This window comes from Phoenix dactylifera, chromosome 2, assembly GCF_009389715.1.
Source record: "Phoenix dactylifera cultivar Barhee BC4 chromosome 2, palm_55x_up_171113_PBpolish2nd_filt_p, whole genome shotgun sequence".
Taxonomy (NCBI): Eukaryota; Viridiplantae; Streptophyta; class Magnoliopsida; order Arecales; family Arecaceae; genus Phoenix; species Phoenix dactylifera.
The window spans coordinates 6001493-6013764 of record NC_052393.1 but is presented as its reverse complement, the minus strand read 5'-3'; the positions used below and the strand labels follow the sequence as shown (position 1 = coordinate 6013764).

Genomic DNA, 12272 nt, shown 5'->3' with positions numbered 1-12272 from the left:
TTTTTGGCCTGACAGCCATTCTTAACGTGTTAAGAATATCAACCATGGTTCGCTGCATCATTGAAGGCAAAGCAAGCCATTTTAATGATTAGGGACAATCACATATATTCTCCCCGAAACGTCCATTGACCATCCTCATACCTCTCATCGTCGACTAGAAGCATATCCATGCTTTCCTCATCTTCTCATCCCCTTAACCATCATATTCACCCTGAAACGTCCATTAACCGTGGAGGAAGCAGTGGCGGTCTCCGAAGCCGACGGCAACTACGTCGACACCCTCTTCAGCTTCCTGACCCACCCTTCTCTTGGGCACCATTGCCCAATTCCTTGACAAGCTATACAAGAATGCCTCAAGGCTATCGATGCCCAGAATCTGCAACCAAAGGCTCGTCAGCCAATGCTGCGAATGGCTGATCAACCAACCTGGTTCTCTGATATTTTTGGCGAATGGACTGCTAATGAGCTGCTATGATTAGGCCGGCAGTGGAAGCTGACTGCAGGGATGGATTTTCTGGGAAGAAGCTATTATGAACTATGCCGTAAAGCCGGCTACCATAAAGAATAAGCTTTCCTATGCTCGAGTGGTTGGAGATTAAAGATGGAAACGACCGGCGTCGCCCATCATTAACACAAAAGAGAACAAAAGTCCCAAATGCATGAAACACGGGGAAAGCATTAACCAATCAAACTTAATTTCATTAGGCTAGAATAAGGGGGGGCATGTACAATGAATTGGGACCTTGAACAAATATTAATATAAATCTGGAGCTCGCTTACATAATGTGTTTCTGCTTCCTGCTTTCCTGTGTTACAATAAAACAGAAGAGGGATATCAGCAGCATGGAATCTGTAGCCTGTGGCCAGACCCCAGCGACCTGCTGGTCTTGCCATGAGGAAGAACTGCACCAGTGATGAAGCTGATTATGTACAATAAGCACGGCTCCATATTCAGCAATCAGCTGCTGTTACAGAGTGTTTTCTCAGATCCAGTATCTTGAGCCTGACTCTTGCTCACCAGTGTTGGTGTCACCGAAACGATCCCAATGAAGAACAGCGTGGCTATTGCTTGGAAATCATAGAGGTCGGACAATGATCTCAACTCTCCTAGAGCAATCCCAGCCTGCTTCAACCAAGAGCAATGAATGTTACCTACCCAAGTAGCTGGCATGCCGTACTCATAATAGGAAAATGATACACTGACTTCATGAAGAAATCTGGGTATACTGTAGAATGATCAGACCTCTGTAGCTGAAATCTCTCGTAAGTTCAGTTACTTTAGCAGGTTACATGGAAGTTTATCGGTGTTTCATATGCAACAAAGAAGAACAGTACCTTGACTGTCACATAAGCAGCTGGGATGAGTCCAACAAATGTTGCCAGCAAGAAAATATGGTAGGGCACATCCACTATTGGTGAAGCCATGTTAATGAAAGTGTTTGGCAATGTAGGGGTGACTCTGAGGAAAAGCATGTAGTTCAACAGCTTTTCTCTTCTTTTAGCTACCTGAAATAGAAATTTATTACTCAATTAGCAGAAAGTAAGGATGCTAGGGGAAATAATTAAAAATTCAAGGTTAACCTAGAACAGAACAAAAATCAGGTTAATAGCCCAATATGATTATAATATTGAGTCTGATATGTCCCAATGGAGCTTAATGCACAGAAAACATCTTGGAAAAACTTGCAGCACAACTAAGCAAAAATAAATGCACATCAACTGGGAAAGAAAAGAAAGAACGAAAAAAGGAAACAAAGCAAGAAAGAAAGATTTGGTCTTCTCCATCCTTTTGACACTAAGAAGGCTCCACTGACTCCATAACAAGATGTTTCACTCCCATAAAGCTTCATAATGGATTGCAATAAACTTCTCAAAAATTATCACAAGGTGCAATTTAGAGCATATGACTGACAGTATGCATGCATAAGCCTGGAGCAAAAACTGTGCTCAGTGAGTCATCAGCTAAGCACATCTTTAAAATAGCAGTCTACTAATAGATCACTAAATAGAGAAAGTCACCTGTTCTTGGAAGAAGCCCAGTTTGTCTGGCCACAATGAGAAGACAATGGGCCTTCCTATCAATTTCGATAGGAAATAGCAGGAAGAAGCACCAGCTGTGGCAGCAAAGACTACCAAAGCTACACCATGGAAAACTCCAAAAAGCGACCCAGCAAGCAAAGACATGAAAATGGTCCCTGGAATCATGAAAGTCTGCATAAATATGTAGACTGCACAATAACCCACCAGGACCTGGATGGTGTAGTCACTTGTGTAGCTCTCAAGATGATCCCTACATATAAAAGTGTTTGACGCCACAGAAGGGTAAGCACTAATCTGGAGGCAATCAAGATGCAAAGTTACAGTTGCATGCAATGACAATGAAATAAAACAGATATATAGCCCAAAGGGAATGGGACAAAATCACATAAATAATTGACATAACCTAGACAAAATTAAGATTGATGCTAATGATCTAGAAAGATCACACAGCAATTTATTAAGTTAACTGTTTTTTTTTTAAAAAAAAAAGGAGCAAAATTGAAGGTTATGGATCTTACCCAAACATGAGCATGACTAATTGCCAGTTCGGTGAATTATTTGCAGCATGTGATGCTTGGTTTTAGGTGATGACAATTTATTAAAAAGAATAAATATCGTTTCCAATGCAAAGGTGATTAGAGGACAGTAGTGGTGATTCCATAGAGCATAGATATGAAGGAGATTGGTCTGTCAAGACATGCAAGTGGCACCTTGTTTCAGTTCATCATGCTTCGGAAAAAATAGGTTGCTAACCAACAAATTACATTTGCATTCTAAAAGGATTTCGTTAATGAAAAACATGTCCATCCGAAGACAGAGATAAAAAAGAATACGCTCTTAAAATCATTTGGCAGCATCTGGGAAGCAGGATTTCAGATCAAAAGGATGCTTTGAAGCCAAAGCAGTGAATAAAAGGAATTTATAGGACCAGCTACTAGGAGAAAACAAAAATGTTTCAGAGATTACGGAATGGCTTTTCTGAGGGATTCTAAAACTAGCACAAGAGATTCCTCCAGAATTATCGAATATAAATTCCTGGTTATTGTTCTTCTCCCAGAATATCTATTCCAATTTGGAAATGTGTTCGACCATCTTCCCCCAGGTCTCTAACAACAATGATGCAGTTGGAAAAAAAGCTCCTATTCCCCAAGAAAACCGCAAAATTTCAGAATATCCATGAGGTTACACAGGCAAGCACTATTCCATCCATTCCCAGATCAAGCCTCAAACAGCAAATCCAACAGCGAGACAAAGCATAATCAAATCAAATCAAAACCTAGATCCCCAAATCGCCCCAACCCCTCAAAATCTCTCATAGAGGAGGCAATTTTCAGCACCAAAAAGCCAAAAAAAACAGAAAAATCCAAAAGTCACCTCAAAATTTGGACCTCGTCGAGCGTGCGAGGCAACTTGAGGAAGCTGTAGTCGGAGGCGGGCATCGAGACGTAGACGCCAACAAGCCCCACCCCAAAGCCCACCACCACGATGGCCGCTGCCGCCAACTCGCACCCCGACAGCGGGAAATTGGAGGCCAGTTTCCCCTTCCCCATCTCCTCTCAAAAGATAAATTAGGGTTTCGCAAAGAGAGAAGGAGAAGGGAGAAGAGACGAAGAAGAGAGAAGGGAAATCCAAAAGCAAGGGAAACCCCAACCTTTTTCCCCCCCTTTCTCTCTCCTCCACGTCTCTCGCCCTGACTCCTCTGAGGGAAGGAATATTTGGGAGGTTGATGAGTGGTGACTTCTAAACTCTCTCTCTCTCTCTCTCTCTTCTAATGATGAGGAAGGCCTGGTGGGAGGAGGGTATCGTATGTGGTTCCGCAGGTGCAGCAGAACGAGGGCGGTAGCGAATACGAACAAGAGCTGCTGCTGGCCCCCTGAGAACGACACGTGGCTCGAGGAGGGAAACGTATAAAAAATTGTCATGGCACTTGCCCATCGATTGTTTTCTTTGTTAATTATTTTTTTATTTTTTTTACATGAATGCCGTTCTAAAATTCAAAGATATGTAAATATCTTCATAAATTTATATTTATTCCTATGCTCTCCTATTCTTCTAACACCATTAATAAAAATTATATTTATTTTAATTAAAAATAAAATAAAATAAAATTTTGAAATTACTTTTTTGACCTCCATCACAATCGTCTTATAAATATTTTTTTTTGCACATCTACCTATTAAAAATATTTTAGTCATTTTAATTTGAAACCATTAATTTTTTAATAATATTAGATGGCATTAGTATATATGCAAAAATAAGAATAAAAAAGAGGTAGAATAGCAAAATAAGTGTTTTACGAATGTATACATGTAAATATCAATTTTGGAAGGATATTCATGTAAAATTCGATATTTAGGAGAATATTCATGTAAAAAAACACTTTTTTTTTCTGTTATGATGGTTAATAGGTTAATTATTTTTGTGATTCGGAAGATCACAGCTACTTATTTTTATGATGGTGATGAAATTCTTTCAACAACAACTTTTTGGATTGTGTTTGATTTCAATCGAATACTTATTTAAGTATGAGAAAAATGTGTTTGTGAAAAAATAGCGGATGTTAGATACTTCAATTGTTCTCCTAAAAAATTTACTCTACTTTAAAAAAAATAAATACATCAAAATAATAGAACCTAAGTTGTAAGTGGTATCAATGCATCGTGGAGTATTGTGTTTAGCATTTCTTGACCTAGTGAATCTTGCACATTTCAAATTTTATAATAACGGTCTTGAACCTAATTAACTCCAACTTTGTCAAAGACCTCACATGATAAATCCATGTTGCTTTCGAGGCCAGCTGCATTCCTTGGATGAGAATCTCAAGTTGAAATTTTCCATGAGAATAATGCTATGCTAACTTTGATAGATCTCTTTAAAAAATCACTTAGATGCCTTGCGCCAATCATATAGCTTCTTCGCTTAATAACACACTTTACAATACCAATTAAAAGGGAACAATGGCGATACACCATGCCAGTTGAGTGTTGTCTGAGTTACTTAAGCATTTTGTTTCCATAGATTGTTAATATTCCTAGATTTCAGGTATCTATAATATCCTAGTAATATTCTAATTACAATTGTCTTTTCAGATGTGCATCATAAGGAAAGCTTCTTGACGATCATCTTCTTCTTCTTCTTCTTTATTTTTTTAAGAGATTTATTTGTAATTCTAAGAGAGGAGGGGGTGTTTTGGTCAAGTTATTCTTGAGTAACCCTATAAGAGACTAGAGATGTTATTTGATTATAAAAAATTCTTTATTTTTATTTTTTCTTATAGCATTTTTTATTTAAATAAAAACTATCCTTAAACGCATAATGTAAAAGAGATCAAGGTCTAATTTGGCACAACTCTTTTTTTCCTTCCGGTAAAACAAGATGCCCATTTTTTGTCCTAAAGTAAATAAAAAAAAAAAAACTTTAGTGAATCACGGAAAATAAGTCAACAACCTAAAAATTTGGCGCCTCATTTTCTATGAAAGTTACTTCTCTTTTCTGACTCCAAAAAGTATGGGTAGGCCAAAATCATTTATAGTTCAGTATGATTTCATAAAATATGATGTTAGTACATATACAAATATTGAATAAATTTGTTAAAAATGAGAAGTATTGACCAACAACACATCGATGGCAAATTGGGTTGCCATAATAAGATAAATGCAAGTGACCAGTCAAAATATAATCCAAGCCTTTGAAATTTAGGGGTATTAGTAACAATAGCAGCAATAATGATGATAAAGTGCACATAAAAAAATTTATAATATTTATTTTTTATGCACAAGGGGACGAACATTCACTTATTCACCCACAGCTTCAACGATTACTGTAAGCTAGCTGAAGTAAAACTGATTGACATAATATTATTATCAAATAATGAAAACCTATTTATGTAATACTATTTAGTATTGCAGTACAATGGTAAGTATTAAACAATGATGACAAAAATGAGAGGTAGTAACAAAAAAGATTTCAATGGCATTTTGGGATTTTTTCATCAACAGATACATATTTCTTTCAAATCCTAGATTGCTCTCACAATTTAATGGATGAACCAATGTAAAATAAAATCAAACTTTCATCGACAAAACTAAATAATGACTGATCTTGATTGTTGCTGCCAAAATCTTCCAAGTTGAAGAGGTTGGTAGGTGATAGTGGTTAGTTGTTGCTATACTTGGACAAAAAAGCTTGCCTAATACTGGTCATCCGACTTGAAAAAAAAAAGAGGTATGCTCGCTAGATTTTGTTTAGCAGAAATCCTCGGGTACCTAAATTAGGTAAAAAATTTGAAAAAAAAAAAAGATTTGAAAAAAAATGGTGATAAGTAGATGAGAAAATATAGAGAGAAAGCTAAAAGTTCCTTCAAGGGTCACTGCCTATTATTTGGTTTGGTCATCGTTCGTGTATTATGCATAACAGCTTAGCTATGCATGATCATGAGCTGAATTGTAGCTGTCATCCATCATAGAGGAATTAAATGGTTTTATGGTATTTTTATTAAAGACTATACGGGAAACTTCTATCAGTCGGTCTGATTACACCGATGGTCGGATCCCTGATTATTTTCCAAAAGATAGCATACCATTCAGAATTTATGCACAAGCTGTTGTTTGAGGGTTACGTATATATATATTACGACGAGGACCAAGATGCACATAATGTGAGAGAGAGCCGTGTTTGGAAATTATGCGCCCAATGTTAACTAGAATAAAGGAATGCAGGATGGCCCATATTCCCAGGCTTTTTGCACGCGGAGATTCATGGGGTGCAGAGAAAGCACCAGTCCATCATCCATCGAAACCATGATCACTTTATTATTCTTATGTCTTGGACCAGGAATGGAGACGAAGAGTACCGGACTGACGGCCACAGGTCAAGAGCCCAGACTGGCACACGACAGGCGTCTGCGGCCAGTGATGTGATGTCCTCAATGCCGCCAGAATTCATGGCTCGTTGCCAGCCTCAGCTGGCCCCTCAGACCGCCACCGCCAAGCTGATCTCCAATCAAATCACAACCCACCAAACCTAATACCAACCACCAAACCTCTTAAACTAGTTTATTATTATTATTATTATTTTTTATGCAGATATACGGAATAGAATCAGTAAATAAGTCACAATACTTTGAGCAATTCTTCCTCTCTAGCTCATAGAGTGTCTTCTGAGTGGCGGACTACATATACTTAGTCCGAAAGACCACTTCATCGCTCACCATCGTTACAATGTTCCGAAGCAAGGAGTATACCTCTCAACCTCCACACGGCCCTTTACACCTAGCTGATTACAATGGTTGAATCACCTTCTAGTATAATCGAGGTCGCTCGAAGTACTCACCGCGCATGACACAGGCCGGTCCAAGCTGCTTGCAGCTCTGCTCTAGAAACTGAGGTATCAAAGATCTGGCAGCCACCATCCTAGAGGTCGAATCTTTGAATTTTACAAAAGAGAATTGAATTTTACATCAAAAAAAATTACTTACTTTAACTATTGATTCTGAAAGAAACGAAATCTAGATGCTTTTATTATTGAATCCGAGTAAGATGGATGGAGCACGCTGATAAAATATCTAATGCATATCAGTTTAGACCATTGCTCATCTTATATATACTCATATCTGAAAGCAAAATTATTGGGGATCTCAAATCTCTCTTCATATTCTCAAATCTTATTTTTTTTTTTTATGAATTCATAGAAAAACTCTAGGATTGCAGTTATGTAGAAAATCTACAGAGGATCATGCATACCCATATATTTTGATTATAAAACAAATTTAATATGGTAAACTTGTTCAAAATAATATGTTTGTTCTATTATAATTATGTGCTCGTAAAGAAGAAACTACATATTCAACATGATGAAAACTTTGTTACATTTCTTCAGTTTTAATATATCTTGCTCGGATTTACTTCTCTGTTCTAATATAAGATTTTGAGAAAACAGAAAATATTTGTCTCTATACTGAAAATTTTAAGTTATATGGACTTGAAATATTTGGACAGCATGGCCGCATCACCCTGTGAACTGACAGCTTTTTATTGGTCAGGGCTCGTCAATGAACTATTTATAAGGCCACAAACCTTAAAACATAGGAAAGTCCCATTCCATAATGCCCATCGAGGACATAAATCTACCAAAATTGCTTACATGGCAGGCTCGGAGAGGTGGGCCCTTCACCGTAAGTATGATAAAGATACCACAACTTGTCCGGTGGCTGGGGCCAGAACACACTCCTCCTGGAAAAAGAAAGAAAAGGTGGTCACCAACCATTAATCTGATCGTTTGTATCAACAACAACAACAACAACAACAACAAAATGTCATTAATCTGATTGCATTATCAATCTTTAATCAGCTGAGAAAGGGCATAAAGCACCTGATGATAGTATATGCTCAAGAGAAGATGGTTTTACAGCCAATGCGTGAGCTTTGTTTAGAAGCAAGGATTAGGAGCCGAAAGATGCCATTTTACTTTCACCTGGACGTGTATACATAGGACATCTCTTGTTTGATCCATTCCACTTGCATGCATGCACGCATCCACAAAATATTTGAATTTATAAGATAGATTCTCAATTCAAATACTTTATCATGTAAAACATATATAAATAAGAATAAGTTGTTTAAATATTTAATTATAGCGAAATATAATTTTATATAAATTTAATTATTTATTTTTGCATTATATAATGCACATATTAAAAACTATCAAAATATATAATTTTTATTTTGATAAATAATATGTATCTTTAATTTAAATATTTCATTATTGATTTCAAAGTCAAAAAGTAGATACCCACTCTCTCCTCTTAGAAGAAACGAAACCCACCTTAGAGGAGGTAACTAAAAAAATTGAATATATATATATATATATATAAGGAAGAAAAGGGTAAGAGGCAAGATGACTATTTTCAAGAAGGAACTGATGTACCGCCATAAAATGGCTTTGAGTGAAATCTTGTTGTCAGGACCACCATCAGATGACGGGTAAGGATGGTAGTTTCACTTTTTCAGAAATTAATGTAAGGTAAGTCTGTTATTATTGCATATAGTTGTATGTTTTTCTGTAGCTAATGTCTGTTATTAAACTACATAGTGCACATAATACAAATATATGAGTTGTAAAAAAATATAAAATATATAAATAAATCTATCTCATTCTACAATCGACGTAAGCTTTTAGAATAAGTGGTGATTTAACATGGTAACAGGGCAGAGGCCATTAAAGAAAAGCTCCAGCCTAAGTTTTTGGAATAAGTAGTGATTTCAACATGAGTAACATCTAGTTAAAACAAATAAATGCAACCCAACCCATGCCATGTAAGGAGGAGAACCAAGATCCATCAATATTATGCTTCAATATTTAGAAAAATAATGTGAACATTATGATCTAAGAATAGGCGAAAAGAAGTATGAAATAAAGTGACATTTTCCCACATTATCATAAAGATAACTATCAAGTCTTGTACTAGATATTTCATTTTTAGCTTGGAGGAGGCTTCTTAGCCCCTTTATTCTAAGATTTTGAAAGCCATTTTCACAAATCTCATAATGCTTTCTGAAGTTTTCTATTTGTCATCCCTTCAACGCAAAGCTAATTTCAACTCTTTCCAAGGCCTACTTATTTCCTCCCTACGCATGCCCAAACCATATCAATCAGTGATCCACCATTTTGTCCCCAGTTAATGTAACACTCTACTTTTTTAGTGCATCCCAAGGGCTTGTTTTTAATGCGTTGGTGGTTGATGAGTGGACGAGCTTTTTTTATTGGCTGCTGAAGCTGGAATCGGACGGTCGATTTGATGAGTCAGCGAAGCATTTTATTTTCAGGTGCTGCATAGCCCTGTTCAAATCCGGACGGCCCATCCGGCCCGCTTGAGCCGGACCCATTTTAGACAGTTCAATCTCTGGTTTTTATGTCTGATGGGCCAAGCCGGACCCGAAATTGGAGGTCGCCCAGGATCAGGCTCCGATTCACATGAAGATGTGGGTTCTAAGCCTGACTATGAAATTGAAACATATTTCAGTGAAGATCACATATTCCACGCTCAAGCTTTTTTTTTTTTTTCGGTACGAATATCTTTCTAAATATCAAAATTTTCATGAATATTCTTTCGAAATTCATATTTGCATGTATACCTTTATAAAACACTTATTTTACTATTCTATCTTTTTTTTTATCCTTTATATATATATATATATATATATATATATATATATATATATATATATATATATGTATGTATGTATGTATGTATGTATGTATCTCCATGTAGATGTAATTGATAATGTAGTTAAAAAATTAACGGTTTCAAATTAAAATGGCTAAAACATCTTTAATGAGTAGATATGCCAAAACAACATTTATAAGGTGCGACGAAAAAAATAGTAATTTCAAAAATTTATTTTATTTTTAATTAAAATAAATATTATTTTTATTAATGTCAAGATCGTTTGTTAAAAAAATAGTATTTTATAAGGGTACAGGAATAAATATAAATTTGAGAGGGATTTTTATGTAAATTTGAATTTTTAAAAAGATATTCATATAATGTTTTTGCTTTAAAACAAAAAAATTATAAGGAGGGCTCGAACTCTAGCCGTCGCCGCCTTCCTTCTTTCTTGGCTCCTCCCCACTAGTCCTCCCCCGATGCCTGATCCATGGGGGATAGGCCATGGTCGCCATGGCGAACATCTTCATTGGCGAGGCCTGGAGCAGCTTCCCTTTGTTCGAGGCCAGTGCCAACCCGCCCTCGCCCCCTTCTCGTTTCTTGTTTCGAGGTGGAAATCCCCTCGGGCGCCGGTGATGAGGGAGAAGGGCTTCTGTTCTCCGCCTCTTCGGAAGTCCCTCCTCCTCCTCCTCGGTCACGAGCCGCGGCCTCCTGCTTCTTCGCATTTGTCAATCCTTCCATCCTTCTCCTCTTTAACAGTCTTTATCTTCTTCAGCTTTTTTGACTCCTTGCTTCTATGCAGGCTGCAGCTAGGGCTGTTAATGAGCCGAGCTGCTCGGGCTCGGCTCGGTAAAAGCTCGGCTCGGTAGTCAAACGAGCCCGAGCCCGAGCCCAATATGAGGCTCGTTTACACTCGAGCCCAAGCCTGAGCTCGAGCCCGAGCAGCTCACGAGTCCAAACGAGCTCTAGTCTTCCATTGAAAAATCTTATTTCAGCACCATAATTCATAAAAATCTAATCATATAGAGAAAAATAGCTTGTTATCGAGCCCGAGCCTGAGCTCGAGCCCGAGCCTGAGCTCGAGCCCGATTACGAGCCCGAGCTCGGGCTCGTTCTAGAGCTCGTAATTGAAACGAGCTTTACGAGCTCAAGCCCGAGCCTTTGCTTTGCCAAGCAAGCCCGAGCTCGAGCCCAAAATAGAGCTCGTTACCGAGCCCGAGCCTGAGCTTCTGTGAAACGAGCCGAGCCGAGCTCTCTCAGGCTTGGGCTCGGCTCGGCTCGTTGACAGCCCTAGCTGCAGCCTAAGGTCCAAAGATCCTAGGGCCCGCTCGAAGTCCGAAGCTACCGGCCTAGAGCCTAGGAAGTAGGCTTAAAGGTCAGGCTCCAGACTCTAATTTTGGTCGTATCTGAAGCTAAGCCCAGCCTGAATCCAACCTGACCCGCCTGATAAGTGATAAGCATGTCTCATAGCGAACGTTCCTAGGGCTAGGTTTCATGTCAACTTGCTATTACTGGTAGGATTAGGTTTGCTATAATTCAATTGCATGTTAAATAAAATTTTATAATCTCCAATTTAGATTTGGGGTACTAAAAATTATCAAGGATAAATTTGTTTATTTAGAAGATTGCTTGATCTACATGTATAGGTAATAAACAAGGGCTTACGAACCATAGAACCACAGTGGCCCTTCTCAGTGCAGGCCCACACCTAATGAAACCTTTCACCCATGATTTAAAGAGGCTAATATGTATTTTACAATGCATGATGTCATGGGCTTGCAGCCCAAAATTTTAATTTGTTGGGAGGAGGATTGGCCCAAGTTAATAAACCTATGTAGGTAGCACCTTTTTTATTAGTCCACCTCGGATTATGACAATTTCTTCCCAATCTCATGACACTCTCACCATGGTTCAACCCTACTGGAGAGAGGAGGGCCCACCTATGGCCCGAGTCCTACTCAATTGTGTCAAATCCTTTTTAATTCTATTTTGGTATCACTAGAGGAGCCTACATAACCAATAAAAATTGTGACGCATGATAGGTCCGACTTTGATACCATTTGTTAAA

At 37.9% G+C, this 12272-nt stretch overlaps 1 protein-coding gene across 1 annotated transcript; it reads right to left on the bottom strand.

Annotated features, from left to right (window-relative positions):
- Positions 1-678: 678 nt before the first annotated feature.
- Positions 679-3785, bottom strand: LOC103711757 (uncharacterized membrane protein At4g09580). The gene is made up of 4 exons (XM_008798025.3): positions 3415-3785; positions 2020-2290; positions 1336-1506; positions 679-1123 (listed from the first exon to the last, which is right to left on the bottom strand). The coding sequence occupies exons 1-4, from the start codon at positions 3588-3590 to the stop codon at positions 959-961; spliced, it is 783 nt and encodes a 260-aa protein (XP_008796247.2). The 5' UTR covers positions 3591-3785; the 3' UTR covers positions 679-958.
- Between the last annotated feature and the right edge of the window lie 8487 nt (positions 3786-12272).

Excerpts from the sequence above, each read along its gene's own strand:
- LOC103711757 (XM_008798025.3), bottom strand. The coding sequence starts at position 3,590 with ATGGGGAAGGGGAAACTGGCCTCCAATTTCCCGCTGTCGGGGTGCGAG. Across the intron at positions 2,291-3,414 it reads GACGAGGTCCAAATTTTGAG|GGATCATCTTGAGAGCTACA; the intron begins GTGACTTTTGGA and ends TTTTATATGTAG. Across the intron at positions 1,124-1,335 it reads CTGCTTATGTGACAGTCAAG|GCTGGGATTGCTCTAGGAGA; the intron begins GTACTGTTCTTC and ends TGGTTGAAGCAG.